Genomic DNA, 26,910 nt, shown 5'->3' with positions numbered 1-26,910 from the left:
ACTGCTTTTGCAGTATCCCACAGGTTTTGGTAGCTTGTGTCTTCATTGTTGTTATGCTCAAGGAAGTTAATGATTTCCTGTTTTATTTCTTCGTTCACCCATCTGTTATTCAACAGAAGATTGTTTAATTTCCATGCCTTTGGGTGGGGTTGAGCATTTTTGTTAGAGTTGAGTTCCATCTTTAGTGCCGTATGGTCTGAAAAGATACAAGGTAAAATTTCAATTCTTTTGATTCTGTTGATATTTGTTTTGTGTCCCAGGATATGATCAATTTTGGAGAATGTTCCATGGGGTGATGAGAAGAATGTATATTCTTTATCTTTGGGGTGGAGTGTTCTATATACGTCTATCAAGCATAGTTGGTCTAGGGTCTCATTTAAATCTCTTACATCTTTGTTTAATTTCTGTTTAGAGGATCTGTCCAGCTCTGTAAGAGGTGTGTTAAAGTCCCCTGTTATGATGGTATTATCAGATATCATATTGCTCAGACTGAGTAAGGTCTGCTTCAAGAATCTGGGAGCATTTAAATTGGGTGCATAAATATTTAGAATTGAAATGTCTTCTTGTTGTATTTTTCCCTTGACCAATATAAAGTGACCATCTTTGTCTTTTTTGACTTTAGTTGCTTTAAATCCACATGTATCTGAAAATAAGATTGCAACTCCTCTTTTCTTCTGAATTCCATTTGCCTGAAAAATTGTCTTCCAACCCTTGACTCGGAGCTTTAATTTGTCTTTTGAAGCCAGGTGTGTTTCTTGCAGACAGCAAATGGATGGCTTGTGTTTTTTAATCCAGTCAGCCAATCTATGTCTCTTCAGTGGGGAATTCAAGCCATTAACATTTATTGAGATAATGGATAAGTGTGGTAGTATTCTATTCGTCTTATTTGGTGAGAGTCCATTGCTTAGTTTTATCTTTTGCATCAGTGTGGAGGTTAGGTTCTGTCCTTTGATTTCTGAGTTCTTACTTTGCTGCTGATCCATTGTGGTGGTCAGTGTGCAGAACAGGTTGAAGTATTTCCTGTAGAGCTGGTCTTGTTGTGGCGAATTTCCTCAATGTTTTTATATCCGTAAATGATTTGATTTCTCCGTCAATTTTGAAGCTTAGCTTAGCAGGGTACAGAATTCTGGGCTGAAAATTGTTCTGTTTAAGTAGATTAAAGGTAGATGACCATTGTCTTCTTGCTTGGAAAGTTTCATTAGAGAAGTCTGTGGTAACTCTGATGGATTTGCCCCTGTAGGTCAACTGGCGCTTACTCCTGGCAGCTTGCAGAATCTTTTCTTTTGTCTGGACTTTGGACAGGTTCATCACAATGTGTCTTGGAGAAGCTCGGTTAGAGTTGAGGCGACCCGGGGTCCGATATCCCTCTGAAAGCAGTGTGTCAGAATCTTTGGTGATGTTTGGGAAATTTTCTTTTATAATATTCTCTAGTATGGCTTCCATTCCTCTGGGGCATTCTTCTTCCCCTTCTGGAATTCCTATAACTCGTATGTTGGAACGCTTCATAAAGTCCCATATTTCTGACAGTGAACGTTCTGCTTTCTCTCTCTTTTTTTCTGCCTCTTTTACTGTCTGAGTTATCTCAAGAACTTTGTCTTCTACCTCTGAAATTCTTTCTTCTGCATGGTCTAACCTGTTGCTGATACTTTCCATTGCATCTTTAAGTTCCCTAATTGACTGTTTCAGTTCCTTCAGGTCTGCTATATCCTTTTTATATTCTTCATATCGTTCATCTCTTATTTGATTCTGTTTTTGGATTTCCTTTTGGTTATTTTCCACTTTATTAGCAATTTCCTTCATTGTTTCCATCATTTCTTTCATTGTTTTCAACATGTGTATTCTAAATTCCCTTTCTGTCATTCCTAACATTTCTATACTGGTGGAATCATCTGCAGTAGCTACCTCATGGTCCCTTGGTGGGGTTGTTCTAGACTGGTTCTTCATGTTGCCTGGAGTTTTCTGCTGATTCTTCCTCATGAGTGATTTCTTTTATCTGTTTGCTTGCCCTAATTTTCCTTTCACTTCCTCTTGCTCTTTAAGTTCTTGTGCCTGTGGACTAAAGGTTACAGGACCAGAAGGGTGAGAAGGTTGAAGAGCAAAAAAAAAGGGGATGAAAGAAAGGAGGACCGAGTGATAAGAAAAAAAGAAAGATAGAGAAAGGAGAGGGGGTGGGTATAAGGAATATTGACAAAAAGAATAGAGGCACAGAAAGAGGGAGACAGGGCAATATAGGTGTACAGTAGGGTACTTTGACACAACCTTAAAAAACCCCACCTTCTGGGGGTGCCCAGTTGCGTGGTTCCCTTGAGGTCAGCAGCTCTTTGCTAACCTGATCAGACACAGTACCCCACCTCCACCAAGTAGAGAGGAAAGACAAAAATGCTATAAATCAAACCAAAGGAAGCAAACAGAAAACTTTACAGGGATAAAATTGGGTGAAAAACCAAATTATATCGGTAGAAACACTAGCAAAAATGAAGTTGAAGTTATTAAAAAAAGCAGCAATGGGAAATTATAATTAAACTAGGAAAATTGAGAAAGAAAAAGGGATCTGTGTGGAAAAGATTGAAATTAAAATAACAAAAGAATATCAGCAACGTCAAAATAAACAAACCAAAAAAACAACCAAGCAAAAAAAGAAAGAAAAAAATACACAACCAAAAACAAAGCAGTTTGTATATGTTATTGAATATTGTCTGGGCAACACGTGGTCTTCTGGGGTATGAGATGTTAGTCACAGTTCAGATACGACTGGAGGCTGCTGATTACTCAAACCCCAGCAGGTAGACACCCTGAATCTCTCTTCAGCCTACTTAAAAGGCACTTCGAACTTGTAAACTTGTTGAGCAGAAGCTTTCCCAGCTTTCTTGCTGGAATCGCTGCTGAAGTGGCTATCCACTTACTCAGTGTGCCAAAACCGGTCTCACTCTGCCCCTGAGGGTTAGGGCTGCAAGGCGGCTCAGACCCCACCCTTAGGCTACTTGGTTGCTGGGTTACCAGCTCCCACCCGTTTCTAGCTCTGCGACCCTGAGGGCGGAGCTTGCCGGGGCAGATCGCTGACAATGGATCCGTGTGACCCACCGCCAAACACTATTAGCTCCGTCTGGCTCAGCGGCTCAGACTGGGGCCCTAGACAATGGCCAAAGTTCTCGCACTCCCGCTCAGGCCTTCCCCAAGGCAGTTCAACTCAGTGCCAAGTCCAAGGACATCAAAACAGTTCACAGGTAAGGCCTTTCTGGTTTGCAGTCTCGCTGCTACTGAACTTACAGTTGTGGGCGGGTTTAGACGGATTGAACACACGCGACCACTTGCCGGTTTTCCACGGATTTAGTCCTCCTCTTGGGGTCCAGAAGTCTCTCGCTGACTCCCTGTATCCTCATAGGAGTGATGATAGGCAGTTCCCACCAGCCAGAGACGCCTGGAGTCCTATCTCCCCAGACTCACGGTGCCCAGATGCAAGGAAGCTGTTACTCGGCTGCCATCTTGCTCCGCCTCTCCCATATGCCACTGTTTTAATCATACATTTTGTGAGAGAAAGGCAAACAATTCTGATATGGTTCTTGCTATGCTTGCATTTTTCTAACTAAACAATTTCTTTAACTACATTAATCGGATGAATTTACTTTTTACTTTTATTGCTTTAAGGTATTTATGATCTTTAACACAAACAGAGTATGGAAGGGTGAAAAAGCAGGACATCAGAAAAGATTCCTATTAAGCCAGCATACAAATCACAGCAGTGACTATTAATACTCAAGAAGCTTGCTGTTCAGACAGGTGACAGAAGCAAAGAGATATTTTATATCCTTACCTGGTCCAGAGCAAATCTTACCTTCTTTCACAAAGTTTAAATATTCTGCATATCTAACTTTATAAAAGCCCTTCCTCTCTCAGAGCAAATAGCTCCGCTTGGGCCTGGCTGAGTGAGTGTTGCCTGCTCAGAGACCTCCTTGGCTGGTGGAGTCGCTTTGGGGGAGGGTTGGAGTTTCAGCAAGCTGCTGTTTAAGTTTTTTTTTTTTTCTGAGACAGAGTCCTGCTTTGTCACCCTCACAACCTCAAATTCCTGGGCTCAAGCAATCCTCTTGCCTCAGCCTCCCAAGTATCTGGGACTATAGGCGCCCACCACAACGCTTGGCTATTTTTAGAGATGAGGTCTTGCTCTGGCTCAGGCTGGTCTCAAACCTGTGAGCTCAGGAAATCCACCCGCCTCTGCCTCCCAGAGTGCTAAGATTACAGGAGTGAGCCACCATGCCTGGCCTCCTCTCCTTAAGGTTTAAAGATACCAGGCCTCCAGCAGCACGTTGTGCAGGGATCAGAATTCTGGGGGGTGGGGGAGACAAGATGGCTGACTGAAGCCAGCTTTCCACAGAGGCTCCTGTCTAGAAGGAGAGTTAAAGGACAGAAATTTAGCAAGTAACCTGGTGGATTTGAGCTTCACCAAGAGATAAGGTTGAAGAACGCACATCAACCCCGCTGAGGTGAGCTGCGACCACAAGGATACAAACAAAAGGTACCAAATCCATCACCAAGCAGACGGGAGTCCCCTCCCTCATGAGAATGGCTCAGAATGCCCCACAAACAAATGAGCAGAGCTCAAAGTTCCTCCCACTACACTCCACGGGAAAGACCCTCTAAAAATTGGACCTACCTCCCCTGCTAGGGTGCCACAGCATTCTCCTGCCAGGCATAAAACTGTATAAAACTGTATACATTCTCTACCTGTAACTCTGAGCTCCCAGCACTCCCCTCCACTCTCACTCTGAGGTCTGGAGGCCTGTCCCCCAGGAGTCCAGATTCGTGGATGATTTCTCGAGTGGTGTGGACAGTGCCTAAACTGCAGCTGGTCAGTGCTGACTCTGGGGCACAGGAGTGGGGAGAGGATGGTCAGCTGAGAGGGAACCACACCGGAGCAGCAATGCCCTGAGGCGCAGAGCAGCAGCTGTCTTTTAGCAAGAATAGGGCTCACTTCCGGATATTCTGAAGCCACACCCCCTGTCTCCCTGGGCAACCAGAGGAGGCCGAGCATCTACTCAGGTGGCAACCACCATGGAACAGATCTGGGATGGAAACGCATGCCCCGTGATTAAAGGGTTTGTCTGAGGTGGTACCGACCAGGGTGGAGCGCAGGGACTAGAAATGCACTTGCAGACCCGGGAAGTTCCCGGGGAGGGGCTGACCCAGAGGACCACTTTACTGAGCCTAAGACACACCCAGCCCTCAGGAGATCATCAGCCTATAGACAAAGGAAGACAGGAGGCTAGAACTGACAGGTAACCGAATGCAAACCTGCAAGAGCAAAGACAGGGGAGGCTCTGGGAACTCAAGACAGCTTCTCTTCTGCAGGGGAATTTACCAGGGACAGAAACAAATTCCCAGAAAGTTGTTCTGTTCTGTCAATAACATCCATCAGGGGCGGGGCTGGAACTGAGTGAACCCCCCCAGCCTCCATCAAGCACCTGAGGTTGTCAGCACGCATGTCCCCCTGCTAGACAGAGGCAGAGCGCAGCAGCCTGGCTGAGCAGAAATAGATTTCCTTGTGATTCAGGCAGGTGCAAACCCCTGGAGTATCTGTTCATTGCAGGCAACTGGGTCAGCCAACTCTGGGGCTATCAGTGACTGGGTGTGACAAAGGTGCAAGGTGGGGAAGGAGGCATCAACCTTCCCAGACTAATCTATTTGCTGGGTGGGTCCTCCTGACTTCATGGAGCACCGGAGCAAGTCATATCTGAGTTGTAACCAGACCCCTGTGATCCAGTTGCCTGAGACCTTTTAAACTCTCCCACCTAAGACAGGTGCTGACTGAGACAATTGATTTGGACCCTTTGAACTGAGCCAATCGCCCAAGGACTATTCAGGTGGTGACCTGGGTTTGTGGTTGTAGGAAGGTTTGATTTTCCTTTTCCAATTGTTGCTGTGGGGGATGGGATGACTTAATTGTTGGTATTTCCCAAAAGCTGAGACTTCAACCCAGAGTAACTGTTTCACTAGGGTCGAACATAAACGAGCTGCAAACAAAACAGAACCACTTAGCCCCACCACACCAAACAGGGCCCCAGTTTCTCAGGCCATAGCACTGTACAGGTCCTCAACAAAGCTCCAGGGGAAAAATCAAATGGTGTAAAACAATCATGGGGTGGAATCAGTGGAAAAACTCTGGTAACATGAATAACCAGAATAGATCAAACCCCCAAAGGAAAGATATGGCAGATGTAACTGAAGATCCCATTCATAAACAGCTGACCAAGATGTCAGAAATCGAATTTAGAATTTGGGTTGCAAACAAGATTAATAAAATGGAGTAAAATTTGGAAGTAGAAATTCACGCAGCAATTCAAAAGTCGGAATTAGAAATTCAAGGAGAAATTCAAAAGCTGGCTCAAGAATTTAAAGACAAAACCACCAGAGATTTTGACACACTGAATCAAGAATTTGCAGCCCTCAAAGATCTGAAAAATACAGTAGAATCCCTCAGTAACAGAGTGGAGCAAGCAGAAGAAAGGATTTCTGACATTGACGATAAGGTCTTTCAACATGTCCAAACTCTCAAGAAGGAAGAGAAATAGAGAGCAAAACCGGATCATTCTCTCAGAAAGCTCTGGGATAATTTGAAGAAGGCTAATGTCTGCCTCATTGGAATCCCTGAAAGTAATGAAGTGGCCTCACTGGGCACAGAGGCCCTTCTCCATGAAATCATGAAAGATAATTTTCCAGACATGCCAAGAGATTCTGAAATTCAGATAGCAAACAGTTTCAGAACCCTAGCACGACTCAATCCCAGTAACACATCCCCCAGGCATATCATAATTAACTTCACTAAAGTTAATATGAAGGAGAAAATTCTCAAAGCAGCCAGATATAAGAAATCCATTACCTACAAAGGGAAGAACATTAGAATGACTGCAGATCTCTCTGCTGAAACTTTTCAAGCCAGAAGAGGGTGGTCATTGACTTTTAATCTCCTAAAGCAAAATAACTTTCAATCCTGGATCCTGTATCCAGCTAAACTGAGTTTCATTTATGATGGAGAAATTAAATACTTTAATGACATTCACATGTTGAAGAAATTTGCCATAACCAAACCAGCTCTTCAGGATATTCTCAGACCTATCTTCCATAATGACCAGCCCAATCCTCTACTACAAAAGTAAACTCACTCAGAAATTTTTGATCAAACTCCAACTTCCACAGTGGCAAGAGAATTAAAAATGTCCACTGGACTTTCAAAAAACCTGACACCCACAATTTCACCAGATTATCAATATTCTCCATTAATGTGAATGGCTTAAACTGTCCTCTAAAGAGGCACAGGTTAGCTGACTGGATACAAAAACTTAGGCCAGATATCTGCTTCATACAAGAGTCACATCTTACCTTAAAAGATAAATATAGACTCAGGGTGAAAGGATGGTCATCCATATTTCAGGCAAATGGTAATCAGAAAAAAGCAGGTGTTGCAATTTTATTTGTAGATACAATAGGCTTTAAACCAACAAAAGTAAGGAGGGATAAGAATGGTCACTTCATATTTGTCAAGGGCAATACTCAATAGGATGAGTTTTCAATTATTAATATCTATGCACCCAACCAGAATGCACCTCAATTTATAAGAGAAACTCTCACAGACATGAGCAACTTGATTTCCTCCAGCTCCATAATAGTTGGAGATTTCAACACTCCTTTGGCAGTGTTGGATCGATCCTCCAATAAGAAGCTGAGCAAAGAAATTTTAGATTTAAACCTAACCATCCAACATTTGGATTTCATTTCATTTCATCCCCCCAAAACTGAATACACATACTTCTCATCAGCCCACAGAACATACTCCAAAATCGATCACATCTTAGGTCACAAGTCTAACCTCAGAATATTTAAAGGAATAGAAATTATTCCTTGCATCTTCTCGGACCACCCTGGAATAAAAGTTGAGCTCAGTAACAACAGGAATCCACATACTCATACGAAGACATGGAAGTTAAATAACCTTATGCTGAATGATAGCTGGGTGAGAGATGAGATTAAGAAGGAAATTTCCAAATTTTTGGAACAAAATGACAATGAGGACATGAATTACCAGAACCTCTGTGATACCGCAAAGGCAGTCCTAAGAGGGAAATTTATAGCACTGCAAGCCTCCCTCAAGAGAACGGACAGAGGGGAAGTTAACAACTTAATGGGACATCTCAAGCAACTGTAAAAGGAAGAACATTCCAACCCCAAACCCAGTTGAAGAAAAGAAATAACCAAAATTAGAGCAGAATTAAATGAAATTGAAAACAAAAGAATTACACAGCAGATCAATAAATCAAAAAGTTGGTTTTTTGAAAACGTCAATAAAATAGATAAACCTTGGCTAACCTAACCAGGAAGAAAAGAGTAAAACCTGTAATCTCATCAATCAGAAACGACAAAGACGAAATAACAACAGACTCCTCAGAAATTCAAAAAATCCTTAATGAATATTACAAGAAACTTTATTCTCAGAAATACGAAAATCTGAAAGAAATTGACCAATACTTGGAAGCACATCACCTTCCAAGACTTAGCCAGAATCAAGTGGAAACGCTGAACAGGCCCATATCAAGTTCTGAAATAGCATCAACCACATGAAACCTCCCTAAAAGGAAAAGCCCAGGACCAGATGGTTTCACGTCAGAGTTCTACCAAACCTTTAAAGAGGAATTAGTACCTATATTACTCAACCTGTTCCAAAAGGTAGAAAAAGAAGGAAGACTACCCAACACGTTCTATGAAGCAAGCATCACCCTGATCCCCAAACCAAGAAAAGACCCAACAAGAAAAGAAAATTATAGACCAATATCACTAATGAATATAGATGCAAAAATATTCAACAAGATCCTAACAAACAGAATCCAGCAACACATCAAACAGATCATACATCATGACCAAGTCGGTTTTATCCCAGGGTCTCGAGGCTGGTTCAATATCTGTAAATCTATAAGTATAATTCAGCACATAAACAAATTAAAAAACAAAGACCATATGATTCTCTCAATTGATGCAGAAAAAGCTTTTGATAATATCCAGCATCCCTTCATGATCAGAACACTTAAGAAAATTGGTCTAGAAGGGACTTTTCTTAAACTGATATAGGCCATCTACTGCAAACCCACAGCCAATATCGTATTGAATGGAGTTAAATTGAAATCATTTCCACTCAGATAAGGAACCAGACAAGGCTGCCCATTGTCTCCACCTCTCTTTAACATTGCCTTTTTTTCTCTATAACATTGTAATGGAAGAAATTAGGGAAGAAAAGGCGATCAAGGGTATCCATATAGGGTCAGAAGAGATCAATCTTTCGCTCTTCGCAGATGATATGATTGTATATCTGGAAAAGACTAGGGATTCTACTACAAAACTCTTAGAAGTGATCAAGGAATGCAGCAGTGTCTCAGGTTACAAAATCAACATTCATAAATCAGTAGCCTTTATATATACCAACAATAGTCAAGCTGAAAAAACTGTTAGGGACTCTATTCCATTCACAGTAGTGCCAAAGAAGATGAAATATTTGGGGGTTTATCTAACAAAGGACACAAAAGATCTCTATAAATAGAACTATGAAACTCTAAGAAAAGAAATAGCTGAAAATGTTAACAAATGGAAAAACATACCATGCTCATGGCTGGGAAGAATCAACATTGTTAAAATGTCCATACTACCCAAAGCAATATACAATTTTAATGCAATCCCTATTAAAGCTCCACTGTCATTCTTCAAAGATCTTGAAAAAACAATAGTTCATTTTATATGGAATCAGAAAAAACTTTGAATAGCCAAGACATTACTCTGAAATAAAAATAAAGCAGGAGGAATCATGCTACCAGACCTCAGACTATACTACAAATCGATAGTGATCAAAACAGCATGTTACTGGCACAAAAACAGAGAAGTAGATGTCTGGAACAGAATAGAGAACCACGAGATGAATCCAGCTACTTACTGTTATTTGATCTTTGACAAGCCAATTGAAAACTTTCAGTGGGGAAAAGATTCCCTATTTAACAAATGGTGCTGGGTGAATTGGCTGGCAACCTGTAGAAGACTGAAACTGGACCCACACCTTTCACCATTAACTAAGATAGACTCTTACTGGATTAAAGATTTAAACTTAAGACATGAAACTATAAAAATACTAGAAGAGAGTGTAGGGAAAACCCTTGAAGAAATTGGCCTGGGCGAGAATTTTATGAGGAGGACCCCCCTGGGCAATTGAAGCAGCTTCAAAAATATACTACTGGGACCTGATCAAACTAAAAAGCTTCTGCACAGCCAAGAACACAGTAAGTAAAACAAGCAAACAGCCTTCAGAATGGGAGAAGATATTTGCAGGTTATGTCTCCAACAAAGGTTTATAACCAGAATCCACAGAGAACTCAAACATATAAGCAAGAAAAGAACAAGAGATCCCATCGCAGGCTGGGCAAGGGACTTGAAGAGAAACTTCTCTGAAGAAGACATGCGCACAGCCTACAGACATATGAAAAAAATGCTCATCATCTTTAATCATCAGATAAATGCAATTAAAAGTACTTTGAGATGTCATCTAAGTCCAGTAAGATTAGCCTATATCGCAAAATCCCAAGACCAGAGATGTTGGTGTGGATATGGAGAAAAGGGGACACTTCTACACTGCTGGTGGGAATGCAAATTAATACATTCCTTTTGGAAAGATGTTTGGAGAACACTTAGAGATCTAAAAATAGATCTACTATTCCATCCTGTAATTCCTCTACTAGGCATTTACCCAGAAGACCAAAGATCACATCATAACAAAGATATTTGTACCAGAATGTTTATTGCAGCTCAATTCATAATTGCTAAGTCATGGAAAAAGCCCAAGTGCCCATCGATCCACGAATGGATTAATAAATTGTGGTATATGTACACCATGGAATATTATGCATCCTTAAAGAAAGATGGAGACTTTACCTCTTTCATGTTTACGTGGATGGATCTTGAACATATTCTTCTTAGTAAAGTATCTCAAGAATGGAAGAAAAAGTATCCAATGTACTCAGCCCTACTATGAAACTAATTTACGGCTTTTGCATGAAAGCTATAACCCAGTTATAACCCAAGAGTAAGGGGAAGGGGGAAAGAGAGGGGAGGGAGGGAGGAGGTGGGCGGAGGGAGGGTGATTGTTGGGATTACACCTGCGGTGCATCTTATAAGGGTATATGTGAAACTTAGTAAATGTAGAATGTAAATGTCTTAATACAATAACTAAGAAAATGCCAGGAAGGCTGTGTTAACCAGTGTGATGAAAATGTGTCAAACGGTCTATATAACCAGTGTACGGTGTTCCATGATGGCATTAATGTACACAGCTATGATTTAATAAAAAAAAATAGAATTCTTCTGCATCTACTTCTCTCTGGTTTTTGTTTTACCATTGTCCATCCTCTGCAATCATTTTCTTAATTCAGTTCCTAGCCTAATTATAACTAATACTTGTATATTGGTTTTAAGCTTCTAAAATCATTACTAGCAATGCAAGCATATGACTCTTCCCTTAAGTACTTCCACATGCCCCTGCACAATTGATCCTTCTCAAAACATAGTATCTACACCTTCTATATTTCATTACAACAGCTACCTACATCCAGATGGTTCATTCTCTCATGTAAACTCTGCAGTGCATGTCTATATTGACCTGGGCTCACTCATTTTAAATATTCCTTATGATGCATCTGAATACTGTTTTAATGCACACAAATATTGATAATGTCTTTTCTTGCATATAAATAGCAATCCATTCTCTATTAGAAAAAAAGGAGTTGTTCCTTGTTTTGACCCCAGTTTATTTCTATTGTATTTTCCTCATAACTACTTTCTCAAAATACTACAGGTTCCTTATATAGAACTGTTTGCAATTCTGTGAATCCACCATGTATTTTTTTCTTTTTCTCTTTTCTTCCTACCTTTCTCCTTTCTTTTTGAAACAGGGTCTCACTCTTGTCACCTGGGCCTCCTGCCTCAGTCTCCCAAGCAACTGGAACTATAGGCATGCCATCACACACGACCAATTTAACTTTTTTTTTCTTTATAGAGACAGTATCTTCTCTCTCTCTCTTTTTTTTCTTTTAGACAGAGTCTTACTCCATAACCCTGGGTGAAGCACCTCAGCATTATAGCTCACAGCAACCTCAAACACTTTGGCTCAAGTGGTCCTCTTGTCTCAGCCTCCCAAGTACCTGGGACTATAGGTGTCCACCACAATGCCCAGCTATTTTTTATTTATTTATTTATTTATTTTTTATTAAATCATAACTGTATACAATGATATGATTATGGGGCATCATACACTCACTTCATAAACCATTTGACACATTTTTATCACAGTGGTTAACATAGCCTTTCCAGCGTTATCTCAGTTACTGTGCCAAAACATTTACATTCTACATTTACCAAGTTTCGCAAATACCCCTGTAATATGCCCCACAGGTGTGATCCCACCGATTCCCCTCCCTCTACCCACCCCCCTTCCCACTTCCCCCTATTGTTAAGTTGTAGCTGGGTTATAGATTTCATGTGAGAGTCCCAAATTAGTTTCATAGTAGGGCTGTGTACATTGGATATTTTTTCTTCCATTCTTGGGATACTTTACTAAGAAGAATATGTTCCAGCTCCATCCATGTAAAGCTCCACTGTCATATTTTAAAGATCTTGAAAAAACATTACTTCGTTTTATATGGAATCAGAAAAAACCTCAAATAGCCAAGACATTACTCAGAAATAAAAACAAAACAGGAGGAATCACACTACCAGACCTCAGACTTTACTACAAATCGATAGTGATCAAAACAGCATGGTATTGGCACAAAAACAGAGAAGTAGATATCTGGAACAGAATAGAGAACCAAGAGATGAATCCAGCTACTTACCGCTATTTGATTTTTGACAAGCCAATTAAAAACATTCAGTGGGGAAAAGATTCCCTATTTAACAAATGGTGCTGGGTGAACTGGCTGGCAACCTGCAGAAGACTGAAATTGGACCCACACCTTTCACCATTAACTAAGATAGACTCTCATTGGATTAAAGATTTAAACTTAAGACATGAAACTATAAAAATACTAGAGGAGAATGCAGGGAAAACCCTTGAAGAAATTGGTCTGGGTGAGTATTTCATGAGGAGAACCCCCCGGGCAATTGAAGCAGCTTCAAAAATACACTACTGGGACTTGATCAAACTAAAAAGCTTCTGCACAGCTAAGAACACAGTAAGCAGAGCAAGCAGACAGCCCTCAGAATGGGAGAAGATATTTGCAGGGTATATCTCTGACAAAGGTTTAATAACCAGCTATTTTTTAGAGACAGGTTCTTGGCTTGGCACCTGTAGCTCAAGGGGCTAAAGTGCCAGCAATATACACCAGAGCTGAAGGGTTTGAATCCAGCCCAGACCTGCCAAACAACAATGACAACTACAATAAAAAAATAGCTGGGCTTTGTGGCAGGCACCTGTAGTCCCAGATACTTGGGAGGTGAGGCAAGAGAATCATTTAAGCCCAGGAGTTGGAGGTTGCTGTGAGCTGTGATGGCATGGCACTCTACCCAGGGTGACAGCTTTAGTCTCTGTCTCAAAAAAAAGAAAATAGAGACAGGGTCTCACTCTTGCTCAAGCTAGTGTCAAACTCCTGAGCTCAAGCAATCCCCTACCTTAGCCTCTCAAAATGCTAGGATTATAGGTGTGAGCCACCCTATCCAGTCTCTGGCTAATTTTTCTATTATTAGTAGAGATGGGTTCTCACTCTTACTCAGGCTGGTCTCAAACTCCTGAGCTCAAGCAATCCACCCTTCTTGGCCTTCCACAGTGCTAGGATTATGGTGTCTTCTTATGTTGCCTAGGCTGGTATCAAACTCCTGGCCTCAAATGCTCCTCCTGGTTTGGCGTCCCAAAGTGCTGGGCTTACAGGCATGAGCCATCATGCCAAATCTACCATGTATTTTTCTATTTTCCTTCCTCCACATTTTTGCTTATGCTTTTCCCTTCTTGATAACTCATATGCCATCGTCTCCTTGTAATCCAACCTTACGCCTCCTATACTTTTCTTGCTTCTTGACTTTTGCTTCACCTTTGTGTCTTCCTATTGGATAGCCAAGTCTTCCTATTGGATATCCCCCATCCAGGGGCTGAATGGGGTGGCTCACACCTTTAAGTTGTTTTACATTTTATTCAACTCTATATTACGATTAACTAGCACATCACCTAGCACATAATTGATCAGCAAATGTATCTAGTTCCTAACTGGAAGATATAAAGAGAGTCCATTTAAACTCTCATATTTGAAAAAGGAAAGACTGAATGAATACATGAATGAATGTAGTACATAATGAATGTCAAGATATTTTAATAATTTTCTCATAAAATAAAATATGAAACTGGGTATTTAATGAAACCCCTACATGCTACATTATCATACAAAGTATTGAAAACAACTTCCTATCTATCTTCCATCCTCCAGTGCTGACCATGCTGCCTTGAACAGGATTGTGTTGTTACAGGTACCAGTGTCATTTGAGGATGTGACTGTGGACTTCAGCAGGGAGGAGTGGCAGCACTTGGACCCTGCTCAGAGACGCTTGTACCGGGATGTGACACTGGAGAACTATAGCCACCTGCTTTCAGTGGGTAAGCATAGCTGCCCTGTGCATCTGTGGGGGGCCCCAGTGAGGGTGTTTCCATTCTCAGCAGCTGAGCGCTGTCCCACATCTGAAGTGTTGCTGGTGCCATCCCTGATTTGTCTGGGATTCTTCAGTCCCTTTTCACTTCTGTGAATATTACTTTGCTTCTAGTGAAACATGGTTACTTTTCTGAAGAGCAAATGGAAAATGTTACTGAAAGGCCCCTGAAACCCAATCAGCTGGACCCGATCTTTTATCATGTCCTGTTAACAGGGTACCGAGTTCCCAAGCCAGAGGGCATCTTCCAGTTGGAGCAAGGGGAGGGGCCATGGACCTTGGATGGGGAAGCCCCACACCAGAGCGGTTCAGGTGAGTGAGAGATCCGGGCAGATAGGGACATGGAAGTAAATGTCACTTTCCCTAGGAGAGGGCAATGCTTTTGAAAGGCTGTGAAGATAGGCAATTTCGAAAGTTCTAAACCTTTGGCATTGATTAGAGATAGGTGACAGTAGCCCTCATATGCCTAAATGCCATCTCCGTGTATGGCCTTTGTATTGTCTTCTTTGCTTGGCTTTTTTGTAAGATATTTGTCTCTAAAGGGCCAGTTGGTGTGGCTCAGGCCTGTAATCTTAGCACTCAGGAAGCCGAGGCAGGTGGATTGCTTGAGTTCAGGAATTTGAGACCAGCTTGAGCAAGAGTGAGACCCCGTCTCTACTAAAAATAGAGAAACTAGCTGGGTGTTGTGGCAGGTGCCTGTAGTCCCAGCTACCTGGGAAGCTGAGGCAAGAGGATTGCTTGAGTCCCAACATTTGAAGTTACTGTGAGCTATAAGGCCTTGGCACTCTACCGAGGGTGATAAAGTGAGACTTTGTCTCAAAAAACAAAGCAATTTGTGTCTAATTTCTATCTACATACCACCCTATGTTTCCTAAGATCATTTTATTCTTCCTGCTCCACCTCACCCTGATCTTAAATTCTTTCCTTATACATTCACCTGTTTGTATATGTTTTAGTATATACAAATTATATTATGCAGTGTATCTTTTTTTTTTTTTTGAGACAGTCTCGCTACGTTGCCCTTGGTAGAGTGCTGCGGCATTACAGCTCACAGCAACCTCAAACTCTCTTAAGCGATTCTCTTGCCTTATCCTCTCAAGTAGCTGGGACTACAGGCACCTGCCACAATGCCCAGCTATTTTTTGGTTGGAGTTGTCATTGTTGTTTAGCAGGCCCTGGGCTGGGCTTGAACCCACCAGTCTTGGTGTGTGTGGCTGGTGCCCTAGTCATTGAACTATGGGTGCCTAGCCTATCCCATATGTTTTGATAATTTGTATGTTCATTATCATTTTGTTCAAAGAATTTCATAATTTCCTTCTTAATCTCATCTTTGACCCAGCTGTCATTCAGCTTAAGGTTATTTAGTTTCCATGACTTTGTTTAAGTATGAAGATTTCTGTTGCTATTGTGTTCAACTTGTATTCCATAATGGTCTGAGAAGATACAAGGAATAATTTCTTTTCTTTTAAATTTGTTGAGGTTATACTTGTGTCCTAAAATAGGATCAATTTTGGAGGATGACCATGTGCTGATGAGAAGAATGTGTATTTAGTTTTATTAGGCTGAAATGTTCTGTTGGTGTCTGTTAAGTCCATTTGTTCTAAGGTCAAATTTAAGTCCATTATTTCTTTTTTTAGTTTATTCTTGGAGAATCTGTCCAGAACTGACAAAGGGGTGTTAAAATCTCCAACTATTATAGTGCAGGAAGATATTAATTTGCCCATATCTGTTAGGGTTTTCTTTATAAATTGAGGAGCATTCAGGTAGGGTGCATAAATGTTGATTATTGAAATCTCTTCATGATAAGTATTTCCCTTGACAAATATGTAGTGTCCATCCTTGTCTTTCTTTATCTTTGTTGGTTTGAATCCTGTGGTACCTGCAAATTAAATTGCAAACCCTGCTTTTTTCTGATTTCCATTTACCTGTATTATAGATGTCCATCTCTTCACTCTGAGCCTTTTCTTATCCTTTGGGGTAAGACGAGTCTCTTGTAGGCCACAGATACCTGGCCTGAGTTTTGTATCCAGTCAGCCAACCTGTGCCTCTTTAGAGGACAATTTAAGCCATTCACATTAATTGAGAGAATTGATAGGTAGGTAGTATTTTGGCAGTCATGTTTTTCAAAGGGCCAGTGAATTTTTTTAATCCTTCCATCATTGTGGAAGTTAGGTTTTGTTTGATAAATTCTGAGTGAGTTTACTTTGGTGGTAGACCATTGTGCTGGTCATTATGGAAAATGGGTCTGAGTATTTCCTAGAGAGCTGGTTTAGTTATGGTGAATTTCCTCAACATATGTATGTCAGTAAAGTGTTTGATTTCTGCATCACAAATGAAACTCAATTTATCTGGATACAGGATCCTGGGCTGAAAGTTGTTTTGTTTAAGACGATTGAAGGTTGATGACCATCCTCATCTGGCTTGAAAAGTTTCAGCTAAAAGATTTGCAGTGATTCTAATATTTCTCCCTTTGTAGGTAGTGCTTTTCTTATGTCTGGCTGCTTGCAGGATTTTCTCCTTCATATTAACTTTAGCAAAGTTAATTACAATGTGCCTAGGAGATGCTTTATTTGGATGAGTCTTGCTGGGGTTCTGAAACTGTCAATTATCTGAATTTATGTATCTCTTGCAATGTTTGGGAAATTCTCCTCCATAATATCTTGGAGTAGAGCATCTATGCCTTTAGGACCATCCTCTTCTCCTTCAAGAATTTCTATCATTCAGATGTTTGATCTTTTGGACTGATCCTACAACTTTGTCTGTTCTTGTTTTCCATTTTTCTGCCTCTTTAAATGCTTGGGATCATTCAAAAGCCTTGTCTTCAATTTCTGAGTTAGTTTCTTCTGCCTGCTCAACTCATTACTCTGGGATTCTACTGTATTTCAAAGCTCCTTGAGGCCAGGCACAGTGGCTCACACCTGTAATCCTAGCACTCTGGGGGACTGAGGCAGGTGGATAGCTTGAGCTCATGAGTTCAAGACCAGCCTGAGCAAAAGTGAGACCCTGTTTCTAGTAAAAAATGAAAATTTGAGGCATGAGGATCGCTCAAGCGCAAGAGTTGGAGGTTGGTGTGAGCTATGACACCACGGCCCTCTACCCAGGGCAACAGCTTGAGACTCTGTCGAAACAAAACAAAACAAAACAAAAAAACCCTCCTCTGATATCTTTTTCACTTCCTTGAGCTCTGCTGTATCTTTTCTCATTATGTTCATACCCTTGGTGACTTTATCTTTGAATTCATTAATTTCTTGAGACAACTTTTAAACTACTCTTTGGATTTCTATTTCCATAATTTCCTCCATTCTGTTCATCTCATTTGCCATCCGTATTCTGAATTCTATTTCTGACAGTTCAGCTATTTATCTATGAACGGCATCTTCTGTTGTATCTTCTTTGTCATTCCTCAGGGGAGTTGATCTATTCTGATTATTTATGTTGCCAGAGTTCTTCCACTGTTTCCACCCCAAGAGTGTTTTCTGCAATTTGGCAATTAAAACTGGTAGGGTGAGATTGTATTGGGGGCCCCAGGAAGTGTTATTTACCAGCCCTTTACCAATGAGCTGGGGCTTGTGATTGTGAGTTTTCCTCCATACCCTTACCAAGGTCCCTTTCACAGCTGCAGCCAGAGACTCTGAGGACATGCTTGGTGAGATAGTGCAAGCTGGCTCTGTCTTTTTTTTTTTTTTTTTTGAGACAGAGTCTCACTTTGTCACCCTTGGTAGAGTGCTGTGGTGTCACACTTCACAGAAACCTCCAGCTCTTGAGCTTGGGCTATTTTCTTGCCTCAGCCTCCCAAGTAGCTGGGACTACAGATGCCTGCCACAACGCCTGGCTATTTTTTTGTTGCAGTTTGGCCGGGACCAGGTTTGAACCTGCCACTCTTGGTATGTGGGCTGGTTCCCTACTTACTGAGCCACAGGTATTGCCCAGCTGGCTCTGTCTTGAAGTCAGCTAGCTTCTACCCAATCCTAACACATTGAGGTATTAGGCTGAAATCTCAGCTGGGGAGAGATACAAGCAACTGTGGCACCTGTCCCCCACCAGCAACAGATGGAGGAGGAGAATCAGTCTTTTCCCACTACAAAACAACCACCACTCAACCTCAGAGGTTCCCTGGGTGGACGGCTCAGGTTGGGCATTCTAATCAGATTGTCCCAGGCAGTGTAATCACTGCTCAACAAGGAGAGTTCATATGGTCTCCAGAAACCCTATAGTAGAAATTCACAGGCAGTTCTGTTCCATAAACCCAAGGGGATGGAGCCTGGTCTCTTCTGGTGAGCCACTGAGTCAGAAAATGCCTGCCAAAGTGAGAACAATTATGTCAATGCCTCCACCTGCTGCACACCACCATGGTGCATCTCTCTCTCTCTCCTGTGCATCCCTCTCTTCTTGTGACCATTTACACACTGCTGTCCAGTGGCCCACACAATGCCGAGGCCTGTAAGGGAATTGACAAACACTCTGGGTTCTGCAGGGGGCAGACCTTCAAACTGCCAGGTTAGGGGGGAAGCATGGACTAGGAGTTCAGAATTGTGGGGAAAATATTTGTTCAATTTTAAGCCAGGCAGGATGATGCCTAGACTTGCAAGTGGGACCTCCCTTGAGAAGGAGACCCAGTGTTTAGTGGCTGTCTCCCGTGGGGTAAAATGAGAGATCTTTTGTTCCCTGCTGGTTTTCAGAGAGCCCACAGTGAGCCTCCCACTTGGGGGAGGAGGACCTTTCATCCTCTTGGCAATGGGCTTTGTACCTGGAATTTGTTTTCTTAGATCCTCTTTCTTGTAGTCTCAGCGTGCCTCAGCAGAGATGATATGCGCTTTTCTATCTTCTCTCTTAGCTGAGCTCCCCACCTTCAGCTTCACTGAGTCCACTTCTGTCCAGCATCTCTCCCCCTGGACAGGAGCCTTTGGCGAAAGCTGCCTCTAGTAGGCTATATTCCTTCCTCCCTGGTATCTCATTTTTTATTTTGCATTTCTCTAATACCTAGTTTGAGCATTTCATTATTCGTCTGTTATCTCTTTGAGTTTCTCTCCTGTGAATTACATTGTTCATAACATTTCCCTTGTTTCAGATGAGCTTCCTTAATTTTCTGTTTCTTACTGATTTGTATCCAATTTATTATTTGCCCTTTTTCCCAGCCTTCTCTTCCTCATTTCCCAATAAGTAAGGCACCCCTGGGGACCTCATTTGCTGTTCACCAGTCTTTTCCTCATGTCTGTGTAATGACCCAGCCACACTGAAATTCTGATGGCTCTACTTTTGACATTTAACGCTGTCCCTGCTGGAGGAGCCTACTAAGTGAGCCCCCTAGAACCAGGAAGATAAGCAACCCCCACCACACACATACAGAATCTCTCCAGCATCTTCCACCGACAAAGCTTATCATCCTGCAGGCTGGCAGAAGACAAAAACGTTTAAAGAGAATCAAATCCATTCTTGCAGAGCAGGCAAAGAAGGGTGGATTTGGAGTTGAGAGGCAATACATTGATAACTGGTACACCAATTCTCTTGATTCCTTAAATGAAGGATGTAGAAAATATTTAGAGAACAAATTTAGTGAATGTGGGGAGATAGGCAGAGGAGGATATTTTGTTCTCTTTCAGAAGGATTTTTCGAACATCTGCTCAGAGGAATTCAAAAAATCGTACATTATCTATGGAAAAGGAAGACAAGTGCATGAAATGTTAACACTCCAACACTTTGCATATTCACTCTTTCTGTTATAAAACTGTGCCAAATTGAATATAAATATGAATAGTATACAACATCTGCTTTATAAATTCATATCAAATATAAGCTCCCTAGCAGTATACTGAAGTTAGAGCTAATATCTAGAAGGACAATACATTTTGTTTATGCACCGAGTAGCAAAACAAGAAGCTAAATATAAGCACATGCCTTGTCTTATATAAGAATTTGGAGGTGAATGGGTCCAGTTCAGCAAGTCCATTCTGATCCTGATGGATCATTCACGAATTATGTTCCATAATGATATAGATATGCTCTATATCTCCTAGGGCATTGTTGTCAGCTGCACAGTTAATGTTGGGGCACTGTGGAAATTCAGTGGAAAAAAGGGAAGAGGAAGTAAAGATTTTCCCACTGTTGTAAGGCCTGTCTGGAAAGCACATATCACTTCCACTTATATTCTATTGGTGAAAACAAAGTAAGGTGTAGCTAAATTCTATTACTATGAAAGATGGGGAGAATAGAGGTCAGCAGAGGGCTTTCTCTTTCCCATTTTACACTTATTATTATAAACATGTATTCCTGAGACCAAGAGAAACTTGCAGCTAGTTAAGAGTTGGAGCACAGGTATCTATTTACTCTTTGTTTGTGTCAGGATGGTGATGTGCCAACATTTTCCCCATAGACATAAAGGAATTGGTGTTTAAAGGATATAAATTTAATGTTGATGTTCATAATGGTTTAGAGGGAAAGCAAGAAGCAGAGAGATAGTCAGGTATTAGAGATGATATATAAGGACATGCATTCTGAAATATTTCTTCCATGCCAAGCTTTCCTCTTAATAGGCTTCAGTTCTTCTTCTGATTATCCTATTCACTATCCAGACATTTTACATAGTGGAGCTGGATTCCAAGAGTTCAAATCCCATCTCTCACACTTATTTAGCAACTTAATATTCAGCAAGTTACCTAGTTTCTCTGTGCCTCTGTTTTCTCAATTGTAAATTTTTCTTTCTTTTTTTATTAAATCTTTTGTACATAGATCATAAATACATTTATGCCCATTTCAGTGTGTTGATTATTTGTACAAATTTGAGTGCTTACATCATACTAATCAGCATAGCTTTCATCTCATTTATCCAATTATTGCATTAGGACATTTGTGTTCTACACATGATTGTAAAAAAATTGATAATGGTAGCTACCTCATAAGGTTTAGTGAGGGTTAAACCAGTGGTTACGTGTAAAGCACTTGAAGAGTGCCTGGTGTATTGTAAAAGTGTTTTGCATCTATTAAGTGTTCTATAAGAATTTTGTATTATGACATTATTGGTATTATTATTGTTATATCAACTCTTCCATTTTTTTGTGTTCATCCTGTTTGAACTACTCTCTGTCCTCTACTAATTATTTTTTGTGTGATTTTAATTTCTTTTTCTTTTTAGGTGAGGCTATTGGGAAAATTCAACAACAGGGAATTTCTAGAGAAATTCTGTTCCACTGTGAGAGATTTGACCAACCCATAGGAGAAGATTCATTGTGTCCCATTATAGAAGAACTGTGGCAAGATAATGAACAGCTAGAGAGATATCAGGAAAACCAGAATAACCCTTTAAGTCACGTGCAAGTATTGCTTAAGGATAGGAGCTATGAATGTAAAAACATTGAAAAAGTAATTCATGTGACTGCTGAACTTATTCCTTCAATTAAAAGACTCTATAACTGTGAAACATTTGGAAAGAGTTTGAAGCATATGTTAAAGATACATAATCATAACAGAAACAGTGCAACAAAGAGCCTTGGTAAGACTTTTGGAAATGATAACAATTTGGCCCATAGTTCTTCCTCTACTAAGAATGACAGTACTAAGACAGGAGTGAATTCCTGTGAATATAATCAATGTGAAAATCATCTTCGCCACAAACAAGCTCTCATCCACCATCAGAAAATTCATACTAGGGAGGAACTTTATGTGTGCACTGAGTGTGTAAAGGGCTTCAACCAGAAGTCACATCTCTTTGAACATCAGACACTTCATGCTGAAGAAAAGTCTCATGAATGTGACCAAAGTGACAAAGTCTTCTCTCAGAAGCCACGAATTGGTGTACATCAGAGTATTTATATAAGAGTAAAACCTCATTTATGTACTCAATGTGGGAAAGCCTTTACCCTCAAGTCAAACCTTATTACACATCAGAAAATTCATACTGGACAGAAACCCTACAAATGCAGTGTATGTGGAAAAGCCTTTTTCCAGAGATCAGATCTCTTTAGACATCTGAGAATTCATACAGGAGAGAAACCTTATGAATGCAGTGAATGTGGAAAAGCCTTCTCCCAGAATTCAGACCTCAGTATACATCAGAAAACTCATACTGGAGAGAAACACTATGAATGCAGTGAATGTGGGAAAGCTTTCACAAGAAAATCAGGACTCAGGATGCATCAGAGAATTCACACAGGAGAGAAACCTTATGTATGCACTGAATGTGGGAAGGCCTTCATCCAGAAATCCCATTTCAACACACATCAGAGAATTCATACAGGAGAAAAACCTTATGAATGCAGTGACTGTGGGAAATCATTCACTAAGAAGTCACAACTCCATGTGCATCAAAGAATTCACACTGGAGTAAAACCCTATATATGTACAGAATGTGGAAAGGACTTCACTCATAGGACAAATCTCACTACACATCAGAAAACTCATACTGGGGAGAAACCTTACATGTGTGCTGAGTGTGGGAAGGCTTTTACCGATCAGTCAAATCTTATTAAACACCAGAAAACTCACACTGGAGAGAAACCGTATAAATGCAGTGGCTGTGGAAAAGCCTTCATATGGAAGTCACGTCTCAAGATACATCAGAAATCTCATATTGGGGAGCGGCACTATGAATGCAAGGATTGTGGAAAAGCCTTTATCCAGAAGTCAACACTAAGTGTGCATCAGAGAATCCATACAGGAGAGAAACCCTATGTTTGTCCTGAATGTGGGAAGGCCTTTATCCAGAAATCACACTTCATTGCCCATCATAGAATTCATACTGGAGAGAAGCCTTATGAATGCAGTGACTGTGGGAAATGCTTCACAAAGAAATCACAACTCCGTGTGCATCAGAAAATCCACACAGGTGAGAAGCCCAATATATGTGCTGAATGTGGAAAGGCCTTCACTGACCGGTCAAATCTCATAACGCATCAGAAAATCCATACTAGGGAGAAACCCTTTAAATGTGGTGACTGTGGAAAAACCTTCACCTGGAAGTCACGCCTCAATATACATCAGAAATCCCATACTGGAGAGAGACACTATGAATGTGGCAAATGTGGGAAAGCTTTCATCCAGAAAGCAATACTAAGTATGCATCAGATAATTCATACAGGAAAGAAACCTTATACTTGTACAGAATGTCCAAAGGCCTTCACTGACAGATCAAATCTCATTAAACACCATAAAATGCATAGTGAAGAAAAATGCTATAAAGCCAGTGACTGAAAAAGCCTTCACCTGGAAATGACAACTAGGCATACATCAGATATCTCATAGTGGGGAAGAGGAATGCCTGAGCCTGCAATCATCATGCGTGGAGAAGTAGATGTGAAAGACTGGCCTGGATGAACAGAAGGCAAAAAGAGTGAAGTATTCCTCAGTTCACTGGAAATTAAAGTTCCTGCATCACCACAGTTGATATGCAATGATGTGCATAGGGAGATCCTTTACATAAAGCAGTTGATCAATAGTCATGTTTGGTTATATGATAGATACAGTGACTCTCGAGCTCCTGCAAATGGTAGAAATAAAGGCCTGAGGAGATGACTTATCATTTGTTTTATTTCGCTTTTTAGATGAAGGACTTTATAAATTCAGCATTGATTAATTCATCATACCCTGGGATGTAGAAGTACTCAATACCTAGTCAAATTCATTTCAGATTTCTAGGTTGGGAAGAAAAATTTTTATTGTCTAAATACTTGCAGGGCATTGACATCAAAGCAGTAAAAGCTATTTGGAAATACAGATCTGTGAGTAGAAGCCAGAAATTTTTGTGATCACTGACATTGACACAGAAGAGATTTCCGGCTCGGCGCCTGCGGCTCAAGCGGCTAAGGCGCCAGCCACATACACCTGAGCTGGCGGGTTCAAATCCATCCCAGGCCCGCCAAACAACAATGAGGGGCTGTAACCAAAAAGTAGCCGGGCATTGTGGCGGGCACCTGTAGTCCCAGCTACTTGGGAGGTGGAGACAGGAGACTCATTTGAGCCCAGGAGTTTGAGGTTGCTGTGAGCTATGATGCCATAGCACTCTAACCAGGGCGACAGCTTGAGGCTCTGTCTCAAAAAAAAAAAAAAAAAAAAAAGAAGAAGAAGAGATTTCCATGAAGAACTCCTTTTTTCTTTTCCTTTTGAGAAATCACCATGGTAATGATAAACTATATATATATATATAGTTTATATATATATATATATAAACTATATATATATATATAGTTTATATATATATATATATAAAGTGAAATATCATATTTAAACCTCAAGTTTGACTTCATGAATTGGGAAATTGGGGATAGTGCTAGCCTAAGTTGAGGCTAGAGAATATGGTCATTGAATGTTACAGACATCTAAAGGTGGCGATTGTCTTCTTATTAACTCCCTGCTGTGGGAGCAGGTGAGTTACACCTTCTAACCTGTGCCCCTAAAACTGTCATTTACATAAGCCCCTTAGTAATTGATCTTAAACAATGGAACTGAGCCACAGCACTCTGGATTTTCAGTCTTGTCCACTGAAACCTCTATTTTCCTTGTGAGTTCTGTTTGAAAAGAATGGTTGACAACCTTTTGGGGGCAAGTCACGATTAGGCACGATGGACTTTGCCCATAAGGGACAGCTTAGCATTAGTCAGAAAAAAATTTACAGGAATGAGAAGAACTACAAAAGAAAGATAATAATTGGTATGAATCATTATTTAACTGGTCCCCATGGCTCACCACCTTCCTATCAGCCATAGCTGGGCCACTCCTGCTTCTTTTAATCAGATTAACCTGTGACCCCATCATTTTTAACCGCCTCGTGGCATTCATACAACAGAGACTCCAATGTATAAAACTCATGGTGTTACATACCCACTATCAACCCCTCCCCAGCTATGCAGATGAATCAACGATTTGATCCCCCAAAAGACCAGTGAGAAATGTAATAGATTAATAGTTCCCAGAAGACTTTAGGAATAGACCATCAGCCCCCAAAAGGCCCAAGTCTGTCTCAGCCTTGAAACAGACTTGTCTCAGCCTGTCTCAGCTTTAGTCCCCCGTGTGTCCCTCCTTTGGGTAAATTCAGAGAACAGGTTTCAGAACAATGGAAACTTACCCAAGCTAAGTTTCCCAAGCTATCGAGTTTCCTAAGCTGTCCCTGTGCCAACCACCACGCTGTAGCCCCCTGAGCCAACCACCATGCTGTACCCCCACCCTGAGCTGTCACATTCTGCTTCTGTGTTTGTTTGCTTGCTTGCCACGTAACACAAAAAGGGTATAAAAAAATCAGCCTTCTTTTCACTTGGGGGCCGCCTGTTCTTTGGAGCAGAGGTCCCCTGCGCAGGTGTAATAAATCACCATCTGTTTTATACCTGAAAAAAAAAAAAGAGGGACTTTGCCTAACAAATGCCATCTGTGTAACCTGGTTTATTGTACCCTCAATGAATCCCCAACAATAAAAAAAAAAAAAAGAATGGTCGACAAATTGCATTTCAATACATTACATTTTGTTTTTCTTCCAATTTGGTTAAGATGTGCTTATTTTCTATATGCACATTAAAGGTAGTTCTGTGTAGATTGCTATGGGATAAAGTCACGTTGCACTGTAGTTTGTTATTCTAAATTATAGTTTATTATAGTTGAATAGCTGGAAGACTTATCTAGAAAGGACACTGCTTTTTTAAACACTATGTGTAGGCATTTTCTCATTTTCCCTTAAGCATTTTTCACCATACTCATAAAAAGGGCTTTCTTTCTAGCATGCAGTTTTATTTTATTTTAAAATCTTTTTATTAAATACAATGCATACGGAAAAGGCATATATCATAAGTATAGAGCTCAATGCATTCTTACAAACTGCTCATACTCAGATCAAGAAACAAAATATGACCAGCACCCCAGAAGCACACCCCACACTCCCTTCCAGGCTTCCCCCAACAAGGGTTAACACAATCTTGACTCATAACAGCATAGATTCCTTTTGCCTTTTTGTATTTTATACAAATTGAGGCAAACAATTATATTCCATATAATTGAGTAATATACTCTTAGTGTCTACTATCATTCACATTATGAATGTGAGATTCATCTATATTGTTGCATATACTTGTAGATAATTCATTCTTGTCATGTATCCTATTGTTTCAATAATTTCTCCATTCTGTTAGTAGACATTTGGATTGTTTGCAGCTTGGGGTTATTAGGAATAGTGCTATCTGCTGGGGATGATGGCTCATGCCTATAATCCTAGCACTTTGGGAGGTTGAG

The 26,910-nt window shown here is 40.7% G+C and overlaps 1 protein-coding gene across 2 annotated transcripts in view; it reads left to right on the top strand.

The window, feature by feature from the left end:
• Positions 1-24,837, top strand: part of ZNF41 (zinc finger protein 41) — a 64,428-nt gene extending 39,591 nt beyond the window's left edge. The window contains exons 3-5 of one of the 2 annotated variants that reach the window (XM_053580675.1): positions 14,490-14,656; positions 14,923-15,018; positions 21,836-24,837. In XM_053580675.1, coding sequence (XP_053436650.1) covers positions 14,490-14,656; positions 14,923-15,018; positions 21,836-23,889 — 2,317 coding nt within the window. In that variant the 3' untranslated portion in view covers positions 23,890-24,837. The remainder of the gene's footprint in view (positions 1-14,489; positions 14,657-14,922; positions 15,019-21,835) is intronic. The other variant, XM_053580676.1, reaches the window with a different exon arrangement.
• The last annotated feature ends 2,073 nt before the right edge of the window (positions 24,838-26,910 follow it).

The sequence above is a fragment of the Nycticebus coucang genome, chromosome X (assembly GCF_027406575.1).
Source record: "Nycticebus coucang isolate mNycCou1 chromosome X, mNycCou1.pri, whole genome shotgun sequence".
In the NCBI taxonomy this organism is placed as follows: domain Eukaryota; kingdom Metazoa; phylum Chordata; class Mammalia; order Primates; family Lorisidae; genus Nycticebus; species Nycticebus coucang.
Note: the sequence above shows the minus strand (reverse complement) of the source record. Positions and strands in the feature narration are given on the sequence as shown.